Below are 25408 nucleotides of genomic sequence, written 5' to 3' on the forward strand. Positions count from 1 at the left end.
TTGACGGACGGAGGGTCGACCGTAGCCGTAAACCTCTTGTCGGTGCTCCGTCACCCGTGCGTGTGTGTGTGTGTGTGTGGTGGGTGTGTTCGTGGTAGCGTTGCGCAGCGGGCTAGGGTCAGGGTAGTGTAATTCTCTGGGCCCAGATCAATTCGATTCGATAGGTCGCTTCGATAGATCGATTCGATCAAATCGCTGCGGGTCTTGGTCTCTGTCGAAGGAACCCAAAGTTTGCTCGAGCTAGCGGCCGTTTTGAATCTTGGACTGGCGAGGTCTTGATTGATTGACCTGGTCGTCACGCTCGACGGTCAGTTGACAGTTTTTCAGGGCTCCAGGTCTTTCTTTCGTCCCCTGGCTCTTATTTCTTTGTCTGTAGGAGGTCGCCGCAAACTGTCGCCGCGGGAACACCGGGGACTGCTCAGGACTGGACAGCCCTAGCAGGGGAACTAGGCGCACATACAGCAGCGTGGCCCAAGCTGAGTCCAGGCTGCAGAGTCAAAAAGGATTGTTGTGGTTGTGGTTGTCGTTGTGCAGCCGTGAATCACTACTTAAGGGAACAGAGCTGGAGGTGCGGCAGCAGCACTGTAGGGTACCTGATACGTCCGTAGTGTGAAGTCAGGTGGTAGCCTAAGGGTAGTTCGTAGGGGGTAGGGTAGGGTAGGGTAGGGGCGTGTAGAAACAGTGGTGTACACCGAAGGTGAAGAAGGTATGGTACTTCAGGTAAGTGAGTCTCAGCTGGAGGCGATCAGGAAGATCGAGAAGCAGAAGCAAAGCAATCAGATCAGAAGGATCAGGCCGGCAGGGAGCCCCGCAGAAAACCCAAAACTATCCGCGAATGCAGCTGCGTATGTACTGTGTGTAGGTACCTAGATGATGGATGGATGATAGACACTGGATGCTGGATGTTGGACGCTTGGAAAATCCACAAGAGGCTGATGAGGGTCGCGTCTGCATCAATTGTTAATCGTTAATTAACTGACCAGTGTGATCTGTGATCCGGGATCCGTGATCCGTGATTTATTTCTTCTCCTCGGTAAGATTCAGAGAAGCTTCCAGGATCCAGGTCCGGGTGGTGTGCGTGACTGCATGCGTGATTGTGTGCTGGGACACTCCTTGTGCCTTGTGCCTTCGGGTTGTGCGAGGGCGCCCATCCATTCACCTCGGGCTGTCAGGTCATTCACTCATTCAAGCCTGTGCCAGGAGACCTGCTTGATCGGGGGACTCGTGTGTGGGTGATGATGCTGTGGTGCTGTGGTGCTGTGGTGTTCTGGGCAGTGGCCGCAATCGCACTTGCGCTGCAGCAAGAAAGCAGCAATCTACAGGGCAGCTTCCGGGTTCTGCCAGGGCCGCTACGAATCGATAAGCAGAAGGGGGAGCAGAGGGTTCGTAGTAAAGCAGCAGAAGGAAGAAACGGGGCCGGCCAACAAAAACGACAGAGGATCCCGCGTCTACGGTGCTGAAATGGGCCTAGCGTGCAACAAGCCCCCCTGGATGGTCGCACTGTCCCCACACGAGCGTAACCAGGCTTGCAGCCGGACTGCCCAGTGAGGGCGGGCAGGGGTTTGCAGCTGGAGTCCATTAAAACACCTTGCGGTCCGTGCATCTCATGAATGCAAGCCGTTTTTTTTTTTTTTTTCATAGCTGTGGTTGGTGCAAGTTGTCAACACTTCTGCGCTTCTCCAGCAGTTCACAGTCTGCTTCCACTGTCCAATCCAGGTCGATGGTCATCCATGATGTGACTTTCCAGCGGTTGTTTTTTTATTATGCCTCTGATCTGTCTCAAGACCAAACAATGACATCAAAAATTACCCCTCCCCAAATACAATGGTTTGACAAAGGGCGATGTAGCAATGGTATCAGTGGGGAGAACTTTAACGCGTAGGTTAACCCCGCGGAGCACACAGGGCTAATTTCCGCTGCGCCAGATGTTGTTGTTGATACTGGCAGTTGTGATTCATGATATGAATCGGTAATCACACGATAATGCTGTTGGCAATGCTGCACTAGTGATTGGCATTCAGATCTGCCCAATTGCAACACAACCTCGCAGCCGGGATTAGATTCCATATTGAGCTTCACATGAGAACCTGGGAAAAGTGGCTACAGGACGACACAGCTACTACATAGTAAGCTAGTGGGCTGTTTGCCAGAACAACCGTGGACACTCCTATGAAAGGAGCAATGCTGAATTTGGGGAAGGAGGGTGGGGAGGGGGGGGGGTAAGGGGGAGAAATAGACCAGCCAACCCGCTGAAACCGCCATTGATATCGCCCTTCGTTTAGATTATCCACTTTAACTGAATAGAAGAATTGGAAAATATCGAAGAATGCTAAAAACAACATCCTGTCAAAATCTTAGGGTCCTCGAATCAAGTCAAGGCCAGATCCAAACGGAAATCGCCGTTCTCGAAGCCTGTGCATTCCCCTGTCCCCTGTCCGCCCTCGTTGCCAAGACGGCCCCAAATGCCAAGACCACCATCGTCATCTTCCATCACAGGCAAACACGAGAACCTTGGAGATTGGGGGCAGAGCCTCTCCGCTGCCGAAGCATCGATACCCGACACCAACGAACCCGTATCGAGATTTGTCGAAGTCGTTGAGCCGCAAACATTTTCACTGCGACCGTGGCCAGCTTGAGACTTTCTTTAAAGGCACTGCGGAGTGCGGACTGCGACTAGGGTGTCTACATGGCGACTTGCTGACGGCCTTTCAACGAGCGGATTAGCGGAATCCCATGTCTGCGGATAACAGCATCTGAGGAAAACTTCCCCTTGAGTTCAGTTCCTCGTCCCAATCGTCACTAGTTCTGGCTGACAGCGGGATTCTACCCCAAGTCAGCCTCGACATAAGCCGCTAACATGGGCACAACACTATCGACCATCAAGGTATGCAACGTTCTTGCACAACAACACAGAGGCAGGCCCACTGACGACTCAGGCGCTCTTCGCCCCCGCGCTCATTTCGCTCATCATCTTTCTCATCCTGACCTATGTCATCGTCCCTTGCTGGACGCGCTACCGCAACCGCTATGCCCAGTACCTCCCGCTCGACACCCTCCAGAATCAGACCCTGTCCCTGCGCGGCCGCCTACATGGTGCCTTCAGCCGACTAATGGCCTGGTCAATATGGAGGGCGAGGCGAAACGCCGACCGCGTGGTCGTTGCGGATCGCGGGTCATTTGACTCGGAGGCTGGCGAGGAGCTCGGTGCGGTTGACGAGGAGACAGCAAGAAGAATGAGAAACCAGCATGGAGGGCGCAGCGGTGTCGACAGTACGAGGAGGCTAAGCAGAGAGTCAGTATTATAATATCAGCCTTCCTATTCGAAGCGTGTACGCTAACGTTTGCACTCCTGAGCAGCCTTGAGGAGGGATTCATGGATTCTAGCGACGGAGACGGGCAGGAGGAGGAAGAAGAAGAAGGAGGAGGAAGGCGAAGGGGTCCACGAGGTACATGATGATCGACGTGTCTTCCGTTGTTCTTGGGTTGGAAGAACGTATTTTGCACAGCCATGCATTTGCAGGAGTTGCACGTAGAACCGGCGCCTTTTTGAAGGGATACTGGGATTCCACAAGATTTCTGCGATACCAAAGGTACTACTAAAAACACTACGCTATATGTATCAACACCACACCCGGTCACTCACTCAGAGAGTCAGAGTGCTGGTTGATGACCTGACAGCTGAATCTTTGCTGGCTGCCAAGCCATTCGGCGAGAGCCGCACCACGTGGGATCCCACTCCGTCCGCACCGTGTCCCCCGTTCCCAGGCCCGTCCAGCGCCGTGGGCTCGCTGGGCCTGTGGCCACTGACCCAAGGGTTCGGGTTGTGACCCAGCGCCGACCAGGAACCAAGTGACGACATAATACATTTAAAGGGTCGCGTGCCCGTCGATGGCATGCTTCGCTGGGTGCTGTCTGAGGCTGGCAGCGTCAACAATCCCATCTCTGCATCAAGACAGCTGGGATAGACAAGCAAAATGTATCGCCCGGCAAATATCTCTCTTTTAGCTTCTGTCTTGTTTTGTGGCGCTGTGGCTGCCCGAAGTTTCAAAAAAAAAATAGAAAAGAAAAAGAAAAAGAAAAAGAAAAACAACCACCTCGCAGACTCCTCCATGGAGCCCTTTCCGGACCGGGTCGATAAGGCGCGATAAGGGGTCTCCCGCTTACAAGCATGCGGGGCATCATCGCTGTATCCAGGATGACGGCCTCTCCGCCAGCGAGTTTGGGTCCCCCCGATTGCTGTGATAAGGCAGAAAAGAATCGAAACCCTCCTCTCAGTTTACTTCGCTGTTTGGAGGTTTCATCTACGAGAGCTTGCCACCATCGGGACCCCCTCTCCCCGTCGTGCCACCTGTGATCGGCTTTTTGTCCGAGACTGCCGTGGCCCTGTTGCGTCTTATTCTCTCTCCTATATATCTCCTCTCGCTTTGCGCATGTTTACCCTTTTTGTCCGCCCAAGGTAGCGGCCGCGACACCAAACACACCTCCTTGCCCACCTTAACAACGAACAAAGATGGCGACGCCCGAGGAGCAGGCGATCCAGTTCAAGAACCAGGGCAACAAGGCCTTTGCAGTTCACGACTGGCAGACTGCCATTGACTTCTACACTAAAGCCATCGAGCTTAATGACAAGGAGCCGACTTTCTGGGCCAACCGAGCGCAGGTCCGTACTCTGGTTTGCCCTGTTCCATGTCCCGTCACATTGGCGCGATGCCCCGCCATGCATTACCCCGCCAAACCTTCATCACAATGCCCTTCCATGGCTGCGCGTAAGGTCGCGTCGCTGATCCGGGTTGAATCTGGTACAGGCCCATTTGAAGACGGAAGCCTACGGCTATGCGATCCGCGATGCCACGAAAGCGATCGAGCTGAAGCCAGATTTCGTCAAGGTGCGCAATCCCGCCGTTTGTGTCATCTTGACTTACCCCTCGCCGAGGCTGACGAGCCCATCGCAACACTCTTCTAGGCTTACTATCGCCGCGCGACAGCCTATGCCGCCATCCTGAGGCCCAAAGATGCCGTCAAGGACTTCCGGCAGTGCGTCAAGCTCGACCCTAACAACCGCGATGCCAAGCAGAAGCTCGCTGAGTGCGAGAAGATTGTGCGCCAACTAGCTTTCTTCGCCGCTATTGAAATCGGCGATGAGCCGTCGGCCGCCGAGGGCCTCGATGTCGATTCGATCCACGTCGATGACTCGTATGATGGCGTCCGGTTAGAAGGCCAGATGACGCAGGAGTTCATTGACGACATGATGGAGCGCTTCAAGAAGGGCAAGACCATACACAAGAAATACGTTTACCAGATTATCCTGGCCGTCAAGAAGATTGTCTATGACGAGCCTACCCTGGTTGAGGTCGATGTTCCTGAGGGCGTCGAGCTTACCGTCTGCGGTGATACACACGGTCCGTCTCAACCCCAATCGAGTTGGTTATCTCTCAGACTGACGATTACCCAGGCCAGTACTTCGACCTAATGGAGCTCTTCAGGTTAAACGGAAAGCCGAGCGACAAGCACTGGTATCTCTTCAACGGCGACTTCGTTGACCGCGGTTCGTGGTCGACCGAGATTGCCCTCGTGCTCTATGCCAACAAGTGGCTGCGGCCGAACTGCTTCTTTATCAACCGTGGCAACCACGAGACCGATGACATGAACAAGATTTATGGCTTCGAGGGCGAGTGCAAGGCGAAGTACAACGAGCGGTATGTGTACCTCTGACCGTGATAGCATGTTCGTAACTTAAACTCTTCCCTAGCGTCTTCAAGCTTTTCTCGGAGAGCTTCTCGGCCCTGCCGCTGGCTCACCTGATCGGCAAGAAGTACCTCGTGCTACATGGCGGTCTCTTCTCGGACGACAACGTCACGCTCGACGACATCCGCAAGCTCGACCGGCACAAGCAGCGCCAGCCTGGCCAGTCCGGATTGATGATGGAGATGTTGTGGACAGACCCGCAGCCCGAGCCTGGCCGCGGTCCCAGCAAGCGCGGGGTCGGCATGCAGTTCGGCCCTGACGTGACCAAGCGCTTCTGCGAGCGCAATGGCCTCGAGGCTATCATCCGCAGTCACGAGGTGCGCATGGAGGGTTACGAGGAAGAGCATGATGGAAAGTGTATTACTGGTACGTTGTCTTGCGCTTTACAAATCGTGATGAGTGTCATACTGACTGTGTTGTGTAGTCTTCTCGGCTCCCAAGTATTGCGACATGACGGAGAACAAGGGTGCGTACATCAACATCGGTTCTGACTACAAGCTGCGGTTCGCGCAGTTCGAGGCCGTTCCTCACCCAGATATCAAGCCGATGGTAAGCCAGCCTAGCCATCTAGCATTCTTGTGAGTGGAGAGCAAGAGCGTCTGACTAACACATGCAGGCCTATGCCCACAACGCTCTATTTTCTGCCTTGATGTAATCTGGCTGTTGGATATACGGAACGGAACGGAAAGGACGAAGTCGGTACGATCCATCAGACGGTTATGAGATATGTGTCATGAAAAAAAAAGGCATTCAAGGCGTTGGTCGTGGTACTAGCATATCAATCCAGCATGGGTTTAGTGTTGTTCCGTCATGGGAGCGAGGGGCAGGCAGGGGAAGGTCGACATGGACATTTGCGTTGGGGAGGGAAACCGGGGGAAAGGGGAGGGGGGTTCATGGTGCGCATTTTACGGCTACCTATTAGAGTAGTAGTAGTAGAGGATACCCGCTGCTGCGCGCGTAGTCAGGGCAACCCTAATTGCGGCTACGCATCGAAGACATCTTGTGTCTGCCAACGACATTTCCTCCCGTGTCGGACTGGCGATCGAGAGTTGGCCACTAGCTACCTATGCTGCAAGATTTCTCCTGGGCTCTAAGTTCTGGCCCCGGAGACCACTTTTTTTTTGAATATCACACGTCTCTGGGTCTTCTCTATACGACGACTCTCTCTCTCTCTCTCTCTCTCTCTCTCTCTCTCTCTCTCTCTCTCTCTCTCTCTCTCTCTCTCTCACTCTCTCTCTCTCTCACTCACTCTCTCTCTCTCACTCTCTCTCTCTCACTCTCACTCACTCTCTCTCTTTCTCCCTTTCTTTCTTTCTCTCCCGAGAGCAGATATATCCCTGTAAAAAGAATAAAAATCATCAACCTCATCTCGTCCAAACATCCCCCTCGCTCGCCCTGGCAATCAACGCACCCAACCAGTCACCACACGCCTTAATCTGCAATAACAATGTACCCCCAGAATCGCTACTCGTCCCCGGAAACGCAGTCACCGCCGCTGCAAAAGCCGCCAAATCCTCGCGCGGCACACGCACCCACGCATCCTGCCCTTTCACAAGCAAGATGTCAACGGGGATAGCGGCGCCCGTGGCACCAAGGAATTGCCGTAACGCGGAGGTCAGATATGATTTCACTTGCAGGGCGTCTAATTCTAACTCGGGCTGTTGTTGTTTTTCATCATTAGGGAGCTGTGTGACAGCGAGGTGGGCGTATGAGAAGGGGGGATGGGACAGAGTTGCTGTGGTGAGGACACGAGTTTTGGATGTTTTGATAAATTTCGTTTTGTCGAAGGTTGAGGGGGGAAGATCGATGTCCATCGCTTCCGGGGAGCGGTTGGTGGGGTGCTGGTGTTGGCTTGTTGTTGTCATGGTGATGATGGAGCAGATCTCGGTTTGCTGAAGATGAGTTGGGATGGTTGGAGGATTGGTATGAGTTTAGTGGTCAGCGGGTTGGTGAGTGTGGTAGTGACGACGGCTGCTTGGCGGCTGTCGGTTGATGATTGTCGGAAGTTTGAGCGGTTGGGAGATAAGCAACCTTAAGGTATAGAAAAGTATTGAATGATAACCTAAGTAGTGGTTTGTTGGCGATAAAATCGGATGAGAATAACACTCTCATCACAAATGTTTGATGGGAAATGGGAACTTTGGACCGAATGTGAATACTCTCATTCATACTGCAAACTGCGAGATCAAAAACGGCCAATGAAATATATGCTGATATGCATGTATCAAGATTACAACCCGATTCCTGCATGCAAGCACATCGCCATCAACACCAGCAGCTTTGCATGTTGGCTCTTTCAGCCCAGGCACATGTCACATGATGCACAACTTTCCAAGGACGCTAGATAGTCAGTTTTGTTCCGCTGAATCTCAACCGACGTAGAGTGATAGGACGTCATCTCTAAGAATGTGAGAATGGGCTGCATAACCTTCATCTGAGTCGCATTATGACATTTCGAACAGTGTAACCGTCCAATGCTCAGATACGATTTTGCCATCTCGCCATCACGATTAACTAGATCTTTATATGCCCATCATTTGACTGAGAGCGCTTAGGCAGCCCCAGGAGGGGGCAAGACATATAAATAGACAGGCTTTCTTTTCAGCTCGAACTTTTTCCTTCTTTCCCAATCTTCTCAAAGAAAGGAAATTCAATATACATCTTGGGGTATACATCTAGGGATTCAATACACACCCAAGATGTCAATATTTCGACCCCCTCGGATTTTCCGTGGCCGGCCTCGTATGAGAGACCTTTACGAGGGACACACCTAGGAGTTCCGGCGCAGACTTGCCGAAGACTCCGACAGTGTGGCCATGAACCTCCAGCTTGCAGTCGGCGAGCTGCAGAACTGGCAAGGCGTATATTTCCTTCCGGCGAACTCTCGTGTGTCCACATTGACTTTTACGGAAGACAGTTGAGCAGGCAGCCTTCGCTATGGATGTGTTGGCTTGTCATCGCAGCCACGTTTCTTTTTGGTCCCGGCCACCTCTTCTGACCGATGGAGCTTGAGCGTATGGTGCGCTTTGTCCGCCGCCACCGCGGTGGTTGAGCGGCTGCGGCTGCTCCTCCGACGGCAACAGGTGAAGTGATAACCACCCGGATGGATATTTTGGCCGAGCGCAGGTTCGTTTTGGGAAGGCCTGCACTCTACTCCATCCGAACTCCCTAAGTAGAAACCGGCCTGATCGTATGGTCAGGTCGGCCAGGCTACCCGTCTGTCATATATCTTCTTGCTGCGCCTGTCTCGTTACCAGTCAGATATGTCCATGACATATGGCGCAAGAGAGGACCATCGGTTTAAGACGCAGGATGAAAGTCTAATCCAGGAAGAGCTTCTCCATATCATCAACAACAACACAAAGGCTGCATGGCTGTCCTACTACCTCAGATGGTAACACCAAATTCGAATTGCAGCCCTCGCAAAGTCCGATTCGACTCCAGGTCGATCTTCGACGTCTACAGTGCTGGCGCTGCTCGAGGGCCATCTGCTGAAATGTGAGTTTGCATCGGATATCGCTTTTGCTCTGGGGTTAATGGCTGATTTCTTGGTGTTATTGACAGTCAATGCCTCTCAGCCATCATAAGCCTCAGGTCTGACATTCCAGAGTAATCGATTTTGTGGACGGGAGAGGTTCATCATGGGACTGAAGATGGAAAAATGTCTACTACCAGAAGACTATCAGCCGCTGGCATCGTATCGCGCCCTGTTAGAAATGTTCCGGCAGAACTTGATCCTGGCGTAATTTACAGTCACAAATAGTGGAAAGTGAAATGCGACAGTCTAGATAGAAGAGGCTCTTAAAAGGAGCAAAGGATGTTCGGCTCCTTGCTCTAGATGTAGTTAGATAGCGACTACAAGAGTTGAAATCATAAGAGTTCAATATGTACAGATCAGCCCCACCAATCCCCCTGTCAGGCCCATAACCCCACCATAGCCCACCAATAGTAGTAATCCGTATCTACAAAGGTAGGTATCCAAAGAACCAGTTCCCTTCCCCACAGTACCCTGGTTACAGGTGAGGATCCACAGCCATCCACAGCCGGGAGCCAAGCTTACAGCTCCAAGACCGTTTTCGCCTGCGACTGGGGGTCGTTGGACATCGCGACCCTCGTCGTCGGTTTGTCTCGGTTTTCTCCCTTGCGCATCACCGATCACCGCTTTGTGGAGAAACATCGCTGTTTCTCTGTAACTTTTTATTTTTAATTTGTCTATTTTCAAACAGAGCTGGATTCCCGACGGGGACAAAATCTAGAGCTACCAGCTTAGATCACATCGCACTGCGCTTCCGGAGCTGGGGATAACTTGCTCCCCGCCAGTTTGAATCGGCTTCCCCTGAAAGCCCTCAAAACGTGACTCGACGCTCTGCTCTGACTTGCTCAACTTCCCAAACATCACCGTCCCTCATCTGGCATGTCATCCCGACAATGACGCTGGACCCCCTCCTGCCCCTCGCCCCAGCGAGGGTCAAGGCCCTGGTGCTGCCCATAGGCCACATCAGGCACGACCGCTTTACTTCCTTCGTCGACCACCTGAACACCGAAAATGTTGTCGCCCTGCGCGATGTCACTCCGGATGCACGCCCACACAGAAGTACGACGAGACTATTACCTCGTGCTGCCCTGCGATTCTCATGCTGACGTTCCCTCTCTCGTCCAGACATGTTCTCGCCGCTGGTCTTCCCCGACGGCTTCATGTTCTTCGACCTCATCACCCACCATCCGACCCCTTCGCACCTTGCCCTGTCTCCCTTCGATCTGTGGCGCGAGCCTCTTGCCGTCATTGCCATCGCCGACGGCGTCGAGCTACCCAATGTTGTGTTCAGCAAGAGACACTCGGGCGGTCGTTCCGTCGAGGAGGCCAACATCCGCACTTTGTACCAAGAGCTCGAGGATTTACGGGACCGCTACCCCAAGGTTCTGGCTCACCAGGTGGTGATCTTCGACTACAAGCAAGCAGAAGAGAATCCAGTCCCAATTCCTGAGGGAATTGTCACTGTTCCGCCGGCCGAGGAGTCGAAGCGAGCAACCATCAAGACAGTCATGTGTGATATCTCCTCCCTGATACTCGCCGAGATGACTACCCTCGCCAAGTCGTATGAAGGACTCGCTTTCATCGACTCACCGGGGTATTCATCGGGTCGATACCAGAACGGAGGACCGGGCGATGACTACTTGAACCGTCGGAACTCGCAGTTTACGCTCCCGAGTCGCTCAAACCCTTCAAGTAGCTTTACCGACAGGGGCAACATGCGCATGTCCATGCCCCCAGTCCCGTCCAGCAGGCAGCCGTCGGGTTCGAGCAGCTCCACTCCCATACGGCCATCTACTCCCGTGGGGGAGAACAAGCCTCTTCCCGCCCCTCCATCTACATTCGACAGCATCATAGGCCCTCCTGAACCCATGAGCCCGGAGAAAGGCCAAGATCGCGTGCCTGTCCAAGGTTTTGGCTCGGGGAGCTCCAATGAGAGGTGGAGGACCAAGGGCCGGTGTCGGATCCAAATCGTCATCGGGTCTCTTTACCTGCAGGCTGGCCTCTGGAACAACGCGCTCAAGGAGCTTTGCGAGGCTGCTGTCGTCGCAAAGTCCATGAATGACCATCTGTGGCATGGGAAGGCGCTCGAGTTGACTCTCCTTAGCTTGCTTCTCCTTGGCTGGGCCAACCTCGAGTTCCAGGTGCCAGCGATCCTCCACCCGCCGCCTGAGAAGGGCGCTGCCATTGCCCAGGCCGTCCAGGAGGCCGAGGCTCGTGACCCATCCCAACCAAGGGCACTGCGCCACCTCCAGGTCTCTATCCTGGAGCTTGTTGACCGCATCCTGGGCCTGTATTCGCGGATTTCCGCCGAGAACCTGCCGCCTCTGCCCTTCTGTGAAGCCGCCATCCGCTTCAGCAGGATATTGACTGCCGTTCACATCGCTGGCGGGACGCTCGGCCGTGAATCGCTTGATATGATGGTCCTCGGGAAGCTACCTACCAAGCAGCTGACCACATCCCCGCGCTTTACCGTGCCCCCGACTCGCGCCCAGATCATGGCGACCTTGTTCCGCGGTTTCCCTGCGTCTCCGTCCGAAATGCTCACCACTGCCGATCGCATCGTCCTGTTGAGCGCCATCGCGGCCGTGTTGGGCCAGATTGGCTTCCAGAGGAAAAAGGCGCTTGTGCTGAAGGAGCTGGTCTCCGTTTTGGTTGGTGGCTTGGTCGAGGCCCGTACAAGGGGCGCTGCCGATGTTGGTATTCATCCTGCCGCTGGCTTGGCGGGAGTGAATGGGGCTGCTGGTGCTGGTGCTGGCGGCTCTGGTGCTCTGGAACTTGCTGAGGGGGATATTGAGTATGGCATGGATGCCTTCTTGGGGATGTTACTCAAGACGTATGGCGTTGTTGAGGGAGCTAATCCCAATGATCCGTCGCGTCCACCAGACGACTCGAATGAGGCTGTTATTGCAAGGATACGGAAGCAGTCAGCTGCAAGGTTCTTTGGCATTCCAGGCACAAAGCTTGAGATCCTGCGGGCTTGTATCAACTTCTCGGAAGCATTGCCTGATTTTGCCGGCGTGCTGAAGTACTCCAGCGACCTGTTGAGGACCGCCGGGAGTGGCATCGCCCCGGGCCCGAGGAGGGAAAATGCATTTCCTGTCATTAGCCGAGAGGAACAAGTTCGCCTGTTCACTAACATCATGAAGACCACCAACCTGTCCAGGAGGCTGGGAGCAGGACCGTTGACGGCTGAGTACTGGGACGAGTTTCTGCTCCGCGGCATTTCCCTGGAGCCCCTACCCCCGATGAGGGCTCCCGTTGCACACGCAAAGACGGTACTTCCCGGCATCACGGCCACCGCGCGCGCCTCTCAGGACGTGGACCCCTTCATCTACAATCCCTTCCTGAAGCGTCCGGACACAGCAGCCGTTGACCGTACTCTCGTCGCTGGCGAGCCGGCTACCTTCCGGCTGACGCTTCAGAACCCGTACGAGATCGAAGTTGAGTTGGAGAGCATCCGGCTCGACACTGAGGGCGCCGAGTTTGAATCTGCCATTGAAAGCACCGTCATTGGTCCCTACCGCACGCAGACGATGAGGATCACAGGCACGCCCAAGGCCGCGGGCACGGTGAAGATCACTGGTGCCATTATCAAGCCGCGCGGTTGTCGTGAGCGGCGGTTCCCTATCTTCACTGATCCCTGGGCCCCTGAGGATGTGACCAAGGTTAAGTCCATTGGCCTGGGGGCGCTTGACACAAATGCGAAGGTGGTGACGCCAGCCATCCAGCGGCTCAAGCCTGACCATATCGAGGTTAATGTAGTTGCGCCCCAGCCGTTTGTGGTTATCAAGTCGTCTACGCTGCCTCAGTCGTCAGTGATGATCTTGGAAGGCGAGCGCCAACGTTTCTCAATTACCCTCGAGAATCTGTCGACCACGACACCCGTAGACTTTCTGTTGTTCTCCTTCAAGGACTCCACACAAGAACCGCTACAAGCAGCCATCAACAGTCGCGATGCCACAGCCACAGATTTGTACGAATATGAGCTCATCCTGGCCAAGAAGCATGCGTTTCGGCTGCGAAGCCGCAACGATAACAAGCGGTTTATTCCTCCGGGCGGCACAGCCACGTTCGACTTTGAAATCCTCGGCCGGCCAGGCCTCACGCACGGCCTGATCCAGGTCGACTATGCTTACCTTGGTGTGCCACACGATGAGGTGGCAGAGAAGTTCTACACGCGGCAGGTATCCATGGAACTGACTGTCACGGTGAACGCTAGCGTCGAAATCACTCGTGTCGACGTGCTGCCGCTGACGGGGCGTATCCCCGATCCTCTGTGGTCCCGGGTCAGCAGCGAGCCAGCAGAAAAGTGCCTCGCCCCCGACTCCCACTGCCTGCTGCTCCTCGACCTGCGCAACTCATGGCCTAGTCAGATGACAGTAGCGCTCGAGGCGTCGGACGGAGTGCGTGTTGAGGACCACATACTGCCCGGACACACGTCTCGCGTTATGTTGCCGATTCGGCGTGTCTACCTCGAGGACCCGCACGCCTTTATCCCTGCGATCAATCCCAACCGCCAGCGACAGTTTGTCGTGAGCACCAAGATCTCTCCCGAAGCAGAACGTGCCAGCCGTGAGGCGTTCTGGTATCGCGAAAAGGTGCTTGACACGCTGAAAGGGACCTGGAGGACCACGGCGCCGGGTAACTGTGCTACGCGCGAGGGCGAAATTGAACTACGTGCAATTCGGTTCACACCGCGCATGATCGAAGCGATCAAGATCGACGAATTGGCTATCGACATCAGCCTGGCCACACCATCGCTCAATTCTGACTCGACAGAGCTGAGCCCAATCACCCCCGCCAGCGACGACACCGCATCTCCCGAAAAACGCTACGTCGTACCACTCGACTCCTTCCTTGCCCTCCGCGTCCGCCTGACCAACCGTTCTGCACGCCCCATCTACCCGTTGCTACGCCTGACCCCCTCGCTAGCCCACCGCCCCTTCAACGTCTCCCTCGACTTCACCCGCAAGCTCGCCAAGTTCGCATGGAATGGCACGCTGCAACAGGCTTTGCCTCTCCTTCCTGGTAACGGCGGCACAATGGAGGTGGTTATGGGCGTTACGGCGCTGTGCAGAGGCGAGTTTGAGATTGCCGCGAGCGTGGAGGAGACGAGACTTTGGGTTGATGCGAAGGAGCTGGAGGAGGAGAAGGAGCGCGAGGAGATTAAGCAGCGCACGGAGATGGAGGCGCAGGCAATTTTGTTGGGGAATGCGATTGGGAAGAGGGAGAGACGGGTGTGGCATGCTAGGAGGGGTTGTCGGCTTGTAGTGAGGGATATGTAAGGGATATCTACCTTCCTTACCTGTAGATGGATGGAGTCCGGCTATGGAATGGGGATGGGCATGTGTAGACGGATGGGATGGATATCTGTACACGGTTTAGAATAATTAATATCTAAGAACACTTGAAGACATCCAAGATGAGGGCAATGCTGTGACGGGATGCGCTTGGGAGTGTGGAGGTTGTACAAAAAAGGGGTAATGTTTACTATCGTTCGCCAGGTGAGTCCTAAGTCCACCAACCGTCAATTTTGATCTTGATCAGATCATCTCACGTCTTGTAGCATCGATCCTCCTATATCTACATGTCACATATATTGACGTCGCTTCAGGCCCGAGCCAAGCCTTCATCATCGAGCTCGATCCCACCTTGGGTTAAGGGAAGCCGAATTGGATAAACAGGGTTAGGGTTGGATATGCGAAACAAACTGAGATTTTCATCTGAAAGTCATTGCCACCGACCTCGCTTCTTATCAGATCCGATGAAAACCGCTCTCCCTCACTCAATTGAACCGCACGGTTGGTTGCTTACATCTTCCATACATGTGGTTGGGGTGCTGATGGCCTGGTTATTTTTTCCTCTTATTTTCCTTGCTTGGGAATGCCCTTTGGCCTCTTGAAGGTTGTGAATCAAATCTATTGAAGTGAAGTGAACTTTACTTTTTCACGGCCGAGATTTTTATGTATGATTCCATTCGAGTCTCCTCGATAAGCCACTCACTCACCGTAACGGAGGGAAGAGTCAAACAGGAATCAGAGGAAGTGAAACACAACCATGACAAGCGAAACTACAAACGGGGGCAACCATCGTCCCCGAATCCTTTTCCTCGACGCATTCGACTCCTTCTCCAACAATATCACCTCCCTGCTCACAACCCTCCTCGATGTCGAAGTCTCTGTCCTGCCCATCGACTCGCCGCTTCTCATACCTTCCCCTTCCAGCACCAACGATGATACTGTTCTGCAAAACTTCGCCCGTCTGCTATCCCACTACGACGCCCTCGTCTGCGGTCCCGGCCCCGGTTCCCCCACCATCCCCTCCGACGTCGGGCTGATGCGTCTTGTCTGGCACTTGCCCGAGAAAGATTTGCTCCCCGTGCTGGGGGTATGTCTCGGGTTCCAGAGCTTGGTGCATGCCTTTGGCGGAGAGGTGCGTCGGCTACGGTACGGCGGACTGCACGGCATGATCAGGGAGGTCGTTCATTCTAAGGGAGACGTTTTCACCGGTGTAGGGGGGTTTAGGGCAACGTTGTATCATAGTTTGTGCGGGGACGTTGGGCAAGATCATGAGGAAGAGGGGGATGATTGGAGATGGAAGCCGTTAAAGAGATGTCCGGAGTTGGTCCCGCTTGCGTGGGCGGATGAGAAGAATGATTCAGGAGAAGAGAGGATATTGATGGCTGTCAGGCACAGGAAGAAGCCATTTTGGGGCGTGCAGTACCATCCCGAGTCGGTTTGTACGGAGAAGGAGGGGAATAAAGTTATCGTGAACTGGTTCCGGAGGGCGATGGAGTGGAATCGGGAACGGGGAAGGGTCAGGGTTGAGTCAGAGGAGAGGTTGGCTAGGGCAGCCAAACGGCCGAGTTTGCTTTCGCAGCTGCCGACCTCGGTCAATGGGAGGAGGGTAAATGGTTTGGCGCAATGGTGGGAGCTTGTCGGCATTGATCCGGTACTGCATACCCGGACAATCCCCTTGCCGCGTGGGGTGCAGGTGACGGATATCGTCGAGGTTGTTGAGCCAGATGCCCTGGAGAGAATTGTGCTCGACTCGGCAAATGCTTCGCCCACGATATCCAGACCCGACGTGCGTGGAAGGTTTAGCATCATCGCTACCTGCCTTGGTGAAGCTGTTAGGATTGAGTATCATACGGGCGATGACTCCGCGATAGTCAGGACAGGTGCTCTCAGGGGAAATACCGCTGGTGGCAGGAGAGAGAGGGTCCCTCTTGCGAAGTTTAGAGGGATTTGGGGGTTTCTGGCCGCTTTCCATGAGCGGAGGAGCATCCATGGCGATGAGGTCGCCGCTGAGGAGAGTACACCATTTGTGGGAGGTTTTATGGGCTACATCACGTACGAGCAGGGTCTGGCCGACATTAATGTAGCCCTAGACGAGTTTCGTAAGCACCATCGGCCGGATGTGTGCCTGACCTGGGTTACCAAGAGCGTTGTCGTCGACCACACCCTCGGGCTTATCCATATCCAACATCTCCAGGGCCGTGGTGATAACGATACAGACAATTGGCTTGACGGGACAGTAGAGAAGCTCCTTTCCCTGGAAAACACCCGCCCGAGGTCCTCACTCAAAGAGGGCTATCAACAGAAACAGCGACCCCAGCCCTGGAGCACCACGATCCAGACCCCCCGTACAAAGGAATACGAAGAAAAAGTCCGCATCTGCCAAGAGTACATTGCCGCCGGCGAGTCCTACGAGCTCTGCCTCACCGACCAAACAACAATCACCCGTCCTCTGAGCGACAGACCCTTAACAGTATCAACAAACCCCAAAACTATCCCAAAGCAGCCTTATTCATCATCATCCTGGATCCTTTTCAAACACCTCCGGGCCCGTCAACCTGCCCCCTTCGCATCCTACCTCCGTTTGGGCGCCGCAACCCTCGTCAGCGCTTCCCCCGAGCGCTTCCTGACTTACTCCCGGTCCGGGCTCTGCTCGATGAGGCCGATGAAAGGCACAGTTCGGAAGTGTCCCGATACGTGTGCCACTCTAGCCGATGCGGAGCGTATCCTGCACGTGCCGAAGGAGATGGCAGAGAACTTGATGATTGTCGACCTGGTACGGCACGATCTTCACGGTGTCTGCGGCGCTGGCAGAGTGAGCGTGCCCGAGTTGATGAAGGTCGAGGAGTACCAGAGCGTGTTTCAGATGATAACCGTTGTGGAAGGGCAGTTGGATGTTAAGAGGGGTGGGTATACGGGGCTGGATGTGCTGGCTGCGAGCTTACCTCCTGGGAGCATGACGGGGGCGCCGAAGAAGAGGAGTTGTGAGTTGCTGAAGCAGATTGAAGGGCATCTGGAGAGGAGTTTGTACTCTGGCGTTGTTGGGTACATGTGTGCGACGGGGAGGGGCGATTGGAGCGTGACGATTCGGAGTTTGTTCCGGTGGGAGGATGAGAACGTGGTCGTGAAGGTTGGGGAGGAGGAAGTGGTACATGAAGTGTGGAGGATAGGAGCTGGTGGTGCTGTTACAGCACTCAGCACGCCTGAGGGAGAGAGGGAGGAAATGTTTACCAAGCTTGCTGGGCCATTGCGGGTCTTTGGTGAAGCAAGGTGATTTGGGATGTTCATATCCACACATTTACTGGGTTTGAAGGGGGTCAGATGGATTGGTAGACACTCAACGTGTCCGGCGTTCTGGTTGCCTTCGATTTGGATTGCATAATGGAGTCTGGGGAAACAGGGTCTCAACGCATCCTAGACAGAGAGTACGGCATCATAATAGAACCCGGGATATCGGACATGTAAAGATAGAGATGGAACCTGCGGCATGCCCTTAACATTCCCTGCTCGTGTCCAAAGAGTCCAAACACAGCTTAGACAGACCCCCCAAAGCATTAAGTACCATCCGCTTGCCCGTCCGTCCGTCTAGGCATTACCCTCCCGTCATGCGTCATACGTCCGGAATGGAGCCATGTATACACATAGTACACCACCAAACAGGAGAATAAGTAGTAAAAAAACACCGTCCGCCAAAAAAGACTCATGGGACCAGCTGATGATGATAAAATATTTCCTTCATGCTTCAGTGCAGGCTGCTAAAAATCCTGGTCTTCCTGGAAAAACATTGCAAAACTGATGATAGTGCCGTAGATGAGCAAGCCGCCGATAATGGACATGATCATGGCCGGTGTGGAGATGAGTCCAGAGTGGCAGAGCAGTACGGGGAGGGCTGTGATGTAAGCCGTTAGTGTCCAAAGTCCGCCATTCCAAGAACAGGGTAGACTCGAAACATACCAACACCCATCACAACCAGGAACCCCGTGCAAAACCTTCCCAGGTCAAGCACCGCGGCGCCAGAGCTCTCAACAAAGTCATCCGGGTTGGCGCAGTGGCCGCAGATCCAGTTCGGTACGGGCGCCAGTACATACGTGGCGACAACGAGCAGTGGGTAGTAGGCCTTCCAGAGGGCGCACGAGAGGATGACGAGCAGGAAGCCGATGGCGAGGACGAAGGAGAGGGAGATGATGGTTTTGAGGCCTGCTTGCGGCATGATTGCGGTCTATGTTGCGTATTTGTAATAATAGAATGATATTTTTCTTTTGAAACTCAGATATTTTTCTCGTAGGCGATCGTAGTGATACGGCGGTTGGTTGAAGCCAACGGTGGCTAAGGACAACAAGGGTGGTGATAATGCGGGGTGTTCGCCCAAACCAGCTTAGTCAGAATGATAGTGTCTTCCGTTCGTTTGGTCTATGACTCGTCGCTTCGTGTCTCGTAAATGATTGCGCCGGCGCGATCGAGTTTTCGTCTGTGGATGGTTGTCAGCTTCGCGATGTCGACGCCGGCGTATGCTGCAAAGTGCACAGGGTGGACGGGAAGGGTGGTGAAGGTTGGAGTTGCAGCTCGGAGCTGTTGCTGGCGGGCAGCGGCATGCGACTGCTAGTGGGTCGAGCACGCAACCCGCAGCGTCAGCCTTGGCGGGTCCTTGTCGACTGGGTCGTTGCGCCAATCTTTGATTGGTTTAGCGCGGGCTAGGCATCGCGGTACGTACCCCAGGGCAGCCCACGGCCCCGGCCTAACATCCTAGTGGTCCAGCGGCCCTGCGCTGGGCGGCGGCCAGGCGACGCAGCTTGGAGCTGCCTGGCACGGTCACAGTGGGACAGAGCTGTCATCCAACTTCAACACCGACTCTCCAACAAGAACATCTTGAACACCACGTCTGCCCCTCCTGCCTCCAGATCCCCTCTCCAGAATCGCAATTGATTGCGCCGCCGTCGACCGAAAGACCGGAGTATACCCGAATTAGCACGGTTTCTAGTTCGCCATGTTCAGGAACAACTACGACAACGACTCAGTCACATTGTAAGCTCTGCCTTGCCTAGGCGTTCATTCTCTCCGTTTTCGCTAACCCCCCGGCAAAGCTCCCCGCAAGGGCGGATATTCCAGGTCGAATATGCGGCCGAGGCAGTAAAGCAGGGCTCCGTCGTGGTAGGCATCGCAAGCAAGACACACGCCGTGCTGGTCGCGATCAAGGTGCCTGCTGCCCCTCCTTGCCCCTCTTCAACCCAACCCTCGATCGCATAGACACCCGCTGACCCAGAACCCCAAACCAGCGCAACGCCGAAGAACTCTCGTCCTACCAAAAAAACTCTTCCCCATCGACGAGCATGTCGGAATCGCTATTGCAGGCCTCACATCGGATGCGCGTGTGCTCTCCAATTTCATGAAGCAGCAGTGCCTGGGCCACCGCCTGACCTACGGCCGCAGCATGCCCGTGCGGACCCTGGTCGACCTGATCGGGTCTAAGGCTCAGATCAACACCCAGCACTACGGAAAGCGCCCCTACGGTGTGGGCTTGCTGATCGCCGGCGTCGACGAGCACGGCCCGCACCTGTTCGAGTTCCAGCCGTCCGGCATGACCGAGGAGATGATCGCCTTCGCCATAGGCGCCCGCAGCCAGATGGCCCGTACTTACTTGGAGAAGCACCTGGACAAGTTCGCCGACTGCAGCCGCGACGAGCTGATTCGTCATGGCCTACGCGCCCTTAAGGAGAGCTTGGTCCAGGACCGTGAGCTGACTATCGACAACACCAGTGTCGGCGTGGTCGGCATTAAGGAGCAAGGAGAGGACGGTGCTGCGGCAAAGATTGAGCCATTCCGGGTCTACGATGGCCAGGATGTGGCAGAGTGGATAGAGAGCGTGTCTGACGAAAGGGGCGCCGAGGGCGAAGGCATGGAGGTCGACTCATAGGATGATCCCGACGATGGTATTAACGACGAGTATGAACACGGGAACGATGTCGTAGACGGCGTTTTTTTTGGGGGGGGGGGGAGGGGGGGAGCGCATCCTAAGCTGTGATCTCACCGTGGAGAAGCATTCTGGACGGGAAGCTCCCGTTCCTTTTTCACCACCCGAGGAAAATACCATCAATTGATACCTGACGATGCCAAGGATTTATGCTGACCCCGCCAGAACGCCCATCTCAGAATTTTTCATGAAGTCCCATATACCTTTCTCTACCCAATCTAGAAATCCTATTCCTTGCCCCATGTAAGCTTCAACACGCCTTCTGACGTCTTGTAATCCCTCAGCGCCTGGATAGCCTCCTCAGCCGTTTTAGCCTCGACCAAAATCTTCTTATTGGCTTGGCTGATGAAACCCTCCTCAACACTCTTGTTGATCCACGACAAAATGCCGTCGTAGAATCCGTCGACGTTGAACAGCACGATCCCCTTGCTGTGAATGCCCAGCTGGTTCCAAGTGGCCGTCTCAAACAGCTCCTCTACAGTACCATAACCGCCGCTCAGCGCAATGAAACCGCTGCCGGGACCGCCCTCGATCACTTCCTGCGCCATCATGCGCTTGCGCGTGTGCATGTCCTTGACCACGGTCGTACGGCCAAATACCGACTCCTCCGGAAGAACAACCTTGTCCTCGGTCTTGCTGCTGCTGCTGCACTCGCCGTTCATGTTGGTCTTTGCCAGGTCGCGCTCGTACCGGACGAGCGGCTCGGGGATGATGCCGTGCACTGAGTCGGGACCGGCAAGGGAGACCAGTGTCTTGGCCAGCTCACCCATGATGCCGACCGTCCCACCGCCATAGACTGGAGAGAGCTAATCAGCATGCTGTCTACGTGTAAGCACCCATGCTTACGGCCTCTGTACTTACCCAACTGGATATTGTTGGCCGCCATGGCCCGAGCTAGCGAGCGCGCGGCCTCCAGGTGCTTCTCATTGACTCCCCTATGAGCACCGCAGTAGACGCAAATCTTGGTCCGCGGGGTCGCGGCTGATTGGGACTCGCTGGTCGACATAGCTTTTGGTTGTAACGGAAAAACAGACGAGAGTAAAGGCGTAGAGCACGACGGTTCGCTTGGTAAAAGGAGAGATGGCGGTGTTTTGTAGCCAGCAGCCGGCGATTGCTCTCACCGACTGACTGCACTGACCGACTGGTAGGAGCCCACGAGTTACCTGGCGAGGGGCTGCGAGGGGCAATGCCACGTATCCGACGCCTTATTGCTAGCCACTGGTTGCTCCCAAACACCGACTACGGTCTGGATGGCTGGATTGACCTGGGCCACGGGCGGCTAACTTGTCGGACAAGATGTCGTGTCCGCCGTCTCAGACTCCCAGCAAAGGCTCGGATGGCTGATGGACGAAGCGAGGGGCGCAGCGAACCGGTGTTTGCTCTGGTAACCGGCGGGATGACACAGCCGAAAAGGGCCAAGATTCTGAACACTGGGAGAGCAGGAGGAAGATGTGATTGAACCAGAGGGTCCCCGGAGATTTATGGCTTCCACTGGGTCCAGGGACGCTGTTGCCCTGCAAAGTTTATTATCTCGCAACCTGACAGCGTCTGGGTCTGACTTTGGATCGGCCGACCGATGAGGGCTCTCAGTTGCGCATCGTGTCGCCGACTGCGCCGCCTCGTGACCCGCCCGTGGACCTCGATGGAGCCCAGCGTATGACACAATGGCGGCCCGCACCACCGGTCGCTATCGGACGGTTCAAGGGAGCGGCGGCGATCTGGGCGATGGAGACGATGTGGGAAACACAGAACCGAGCGAGGTCATCTCATGGTGAAGCCATCTGAGCGGGCACAGGTTTTTGATTAAAATGGCGTCCAACAGCCGCTACAGCCCCTGTACGACGCTTGCGAGGGGCCACACAGCCTGTCCGGTAGTACAGGGCCACAGGACAGATCGATGGAACCGAATCAACTGCAACGATCGGTACCTGCCTACCGGGGCCTGATGGAGCTGCAGAGGTACAGGCATCATTACGGGTAGGTTACAAGAGGCCCAATAACCAGTCCGATGGTGGTGTTTTGCTTCCGCTGAACTGCTGCCGTCATGGAGCGGATGCGGGACAGGCACCGCAACGGGTTTGGCCAGCGGGAGGAGGGGCCCTGAAGCTTGGGTTTTTTGGTGGCAGCGCTGGGGATTGCTGAATCGCTAGGGGGCGTTGCACCCGCGCCCAGTGGGATGTCATCAACTGGTGGGGAAGAGCCTCGCCTTATCATTGGCCTGATAGCACTGGGAAAAAGGTCCATATCGCCCCACGCCGCGACTCGGGGCTGCGTGGCATTGTTCATTGATTTTCTGGAGTTCTGGAGCACGTCGCCCAGCTTTCATCCAAAGCATCATCGTCCACCGTCGCCAACATCAGTGGTAACACCCAACACAACCCTGTGTCTTTGCTGTTTGCGCAGAACCGCACAGGCAAGCGCTTCTGTCTTCCGTGGCTGATCGGCATCTCTCTATATTGAATTAAACTTTGCACAAGCGCAAGGTGATAAAGAACCTACGCCATGCCCCAGGCCAACGCCGTGGCAGGCCGTCAGCCTGCTCGGCCACAGCAACGAGATGAAGGGGTATGTGTTACAATCATACCAAGCAACTGATTTTTGTTGTGATGGCGACCAAGGTAAACTAACACATTATTGCAGCCATCCCTCTTCTCAAGGGTCTTCCAGGCCGTCGCCATGTACATGGCCATGCAATTCCTCATGAAGCAGTTCATGGGTCCTCCGAAGACAGCACAGGTCCGCGACGCCAACGGCAACGTCGTCCAGGTCTCCACTCATGTTCCTCCTTACCACGAGCGCCCTACGCGCCTCAATGACGGCGCTACCTACAGCAAGATCCCTCAGCTTCTGGGCCCTATCTGGGGCGACGACAGCACCGTCGACATCGTGGTCACCGTTTCGTCCTCCTTCGTTCCGACTCCGCTCAGACAGACCTCCAAGGAGTCAATTGTGCTCGAGGAGAAGAAGTTCAAGATTGGTAATTGGTCGGATACCCGCATTGTCGAGGGCACCATTACTGTACCGGAGCCGGTCCAGCACAATGGCACTCTTTGGGGACACTTTTATGTCGGCTTGCCTGGCGCCATTCTGGATCCCACTGAGCAAGGCTACGACCCCGGTTCGGCCTATCACTTCGTCTACCCGCTTACTCAGTATCTCCCCAAGAAGAAAGAGGTCAAGACCAGGAATCTGCTGGCTGATAAAGGGGAAGCGGGCGAAGCTGAGCCTGTGGAGGACGAACCAGAGCCAACTGGCCCCATCATCGCCAATTATTACCATCCCAATGTGTCACTATCCTTTATTCCGAACACTGGCGTTATCTCTTATACCCAAGCTCATCCAATTGTTCGGCATTTCCTCCACTTGGAGGCCACGGGGGCGCGCGACGGCACCGGTCAGCACTCATGGTACTATCCGATCCTCTTTGTTAACACCTTCTGGCAGCTCAGGTCGCATATGACGCTGCTCAACGAGACCGTCCAAACGCTGCCGATACGCATCACCCTCAACAACCTGTCGGAGTGGAAGTTTAAGACCATGGCATCAATTGAGTTTAGCTCCAAGGAGGCGGCACGTCAGGCCGCTTATGGAAACTCCCTTCCGGGTGGTGGTGATGGCAGCGAGATCGAAATGATCAAGGAGATCTTCATGGACTCCAATCCGATCCTTCTAGGCGTGACAATTGTGGTCAGCATTGCCCATATGGTTCTTGAGACGCTCGCTTTCGGCTCCGACATCCAGCACTACCGTAAGAAGAAGGACAACGTTGGCATTTCGCTACGGTCGATTCTGGGCAACGTCTTTATGCAAACGGTCATCTTCCTCTACCTGATCGACCAGTCTGAGAACACTAGCTGGATGATCCTTGGTGGCCAGGCCGTTGGTATCATCATTGAGCTTTGGAAGATCACCACCGTGGTCAACGTCCGCCTTCGTCCGGCTCCTGGGTCGTTGATTCCATACCGCATTAAATTCGAAGACAAGCACAAGCTCAGCGAGACCGAGCAGAAGACCAAGGAGTACGACGAGGAGGCCTTCCGTTATATGTATATTGCGGCCGTGCCGCTTCTGATTGCCTACGCTATCTACTCGCTTCTCTACGAGACGCACAAGTCTTGGTACTCGTACATCATTACGACGCTGGTCGGGTCTGTGTACGCTTACGGCTTCCTGATGATGGTGCCGTCGCTATACATCAACTACAAACTTAAGAGCGTGGCACACATGCCGGCCAAGGCCATGATGTACAAGTTCCTCAACACTTTCATCGACGACCTGTTTGCCTTTACCATCAAGATGCCTATCCTGCATCGTCTGGCGACCTTCCGTGACGACGTTATCTTCTTCATTTACCTGTACCAGCGGTGGATCTATCGTGTGGACTACACTCGTGTCAACGAGTTTGGCCAAGGTGGTGAGGATGAGAATGAGGAGCTGATTAGGAAGGCCAAGGAAGAAGAGGAAAAGAAAAAGAAGAATGCTTTGCCCGAGAAGCCGGAGCAGGAGACCGCGAAGTCTACCGGTGCCGATGCTCCCAAAGCGACGAAGCGGAAATAGACTGGACTGGTGATTGGAGCGTAATCCGAGACCTATCTAGAATATGTTACTTACAATTAATGGCACATAGATCTTTTTCTTTTTTTTTTAAAAGAAAAAAGAGGGTTTCACTTGGATTATTACTCTAGGGTTCGAAACTGGCGATCGGTGATAAGTCCGGAGCAAGCAGGGACCGACTATGCGGTCCAGACTGAAGGATTACTTCGGCAATCTTAGATCCAAGCCTACTCCGAGAAAGGTACGCTGACGCACATCTCAACTCGTACCGAAGCCAGTAGCAGGATTTACCGGCACCGTCGCCGGTAG

General features: G+C 54.7%; 8 protein-coding genes across 8 annotated transcripts; 5 read left to right on the forward strand and 3 right to left on the reverse strand.

Moving 5' to 3' along the window:
* Positions 1-2857: 2857 nt before the first annotated feature.
* Positions 2858-6400, forward strand: CTHT_0028160 (serine/threonine protein phosphatase-like protein; the record flags this gene model as incomplete). The annotated part of the gene is made up of 10 exons (XM_006693210.1): positions 2858-2884; positions 2937-3270; positions 3358-3446; positions 4511-4660; positions 4806-4886; positions 4964-5399; positions 5453-5696; positions 5750-6111; positions 6170-6294; positions 6362-6400. The coding sequence occupies 10 exons, from the start codon at positions 2858-2860 to the stop codon at positions 6398-6400; spliced, it is 1887 nt and encodes a 628-aa protein (XP_006693273.1).
* Positions 6401-7109: 709 nt separating this feature from the next.
* CTHT_0028170 (uncharacterized protein) lies at positions 7110-7610 on the reverse strand (the record flags this gene model as incomplete). Its single annotated transcript, XM_006693211.1, has 1 exon — positions 7110-7610. The coding sequence occupies one exon, from the start codon at positions 7608-7610 to the stop codon at positions 7110-7112; it is 501 nt and encodes a 166-aa protein (XP_006693274.1).
* Positions 7611-10173: 2563 nt separating this feature from the next.
* CTHT_0028180 (hypercellular protein hypA-like protein) lies at positions 10174-14565 on the forward strand (the record flags this gene model as incomplete). Its single annotated transcript, XM_006693212.1, has 2 exons — positions 10174-10339; positions 10406-14565. 2 exons carry the CDS (start codon positions 10174-10176, stop codon positions 14563-14565), a joined length of 4326 nt encoding a protein of 1441 aa, XP_006693275.1.
* Positions 14566-15337: 772 nt separating this feature from the next.
* On the forward strand, positions 15338-17851 carry CTHT_0028190 (para-aminobenzoate synthase-like protein; the record flags this gene model as incomplete). Its single annotated transcript, XM_006693213.1, has 1 exon — positions 15338-17851. One exon carries the CDS (start codon positions 15338-15340, stop codon positions 17849-17851), a length of 2514 nt encoding a protein of 837 aa, XP_006693276.1.
* A 481-nt stretch (positions 17852-18332) lies between these two features.
* Positions 18333-18787, reverse strand: CTHT_0028200 (putative vacuolar protein sorting-associated protein; the record flags this gene model as incomplete). The annotated part of the gene is made up of 2 exons (XM_006693214.1): positions 18333-18466; positions 18532-18787. 2 exons carry the CDS (start codon positions 18785-18787, stop codon positions 18333-18335), a joined length of 390 nt encoding a protein of 129 aa, XP_006693277.1.
* Positions 18788-19561: 774 nt separating this feature from the next.
* CTHT_0028210 (uncharacterized protein) lies at positions 19562-20488 on the forward strand (the record flags this gene model as incomplete). Its single annotated transcript, XM_006693215.1, has 3 exons — positions 19562-19599; positions 19659-19725; positions 19838-20488. The coding sequence occupies 3 exons, from the start codon at positions 19562-19564 to the stop codon at positions 20486-20488; spliced, it is 756 nt and encodes a 251-aa protein (XP_006693278.1).
* A 284-nt stretch (positions 20489-20772) lies between these two features.
* Positions 20773-21551, reverse strand: CTHT_0028220 (uncharacterized protein; the record flags this gene model as incomplete). The annotated part of the gene is made up of 2 exons (XM_006693216.1): positions 20773-21341; positions 21407-21551. The coding sequence occupies 2 exons, from the start codon at positions 21549-21551 to the stop codon at positions 20773-20775; spliced, it is 714 nt and encodes a 237-aa protein (XP_006693279.1).
* Positions 21552-23047: 1496 nt separating this feature from the next.
* On the forward strand, positions 23048-25102 carry CTHT_0028230 (putative cleft lip and palate protein; the record flags this gene model as incomplete). The annotated part of the gene is made up of 2 exons (XM_006693217.1): positions 23048-23110; positions 23186-25102. 2 exons carry the CDS (start codon positions 23048-23050, stop codon positions 25100-25102), a joined length of 1980 nt encoding a protein of 659 aa, XP_006693280.1.
* Between the last annotated feature and the right edge of the window lie 306 nt (positions 25103-25408).

Source organism: Thermochaetoides thermophila, assembly GCF_000221225.1.
Source record: "Thermochaetoides thermophila DSM 1495 unplaced genomic scaffold scf7180000011816, whole genome shotgun sequence".
In the NCBI taxonomy this organism is placed as follows: Eukaryota; Fungi; Ascomycota; class Sordariomycetes; order Sordariales; family Chaetomiaceae; genus Thermochaetoides; species Thermochaetoides thermophila.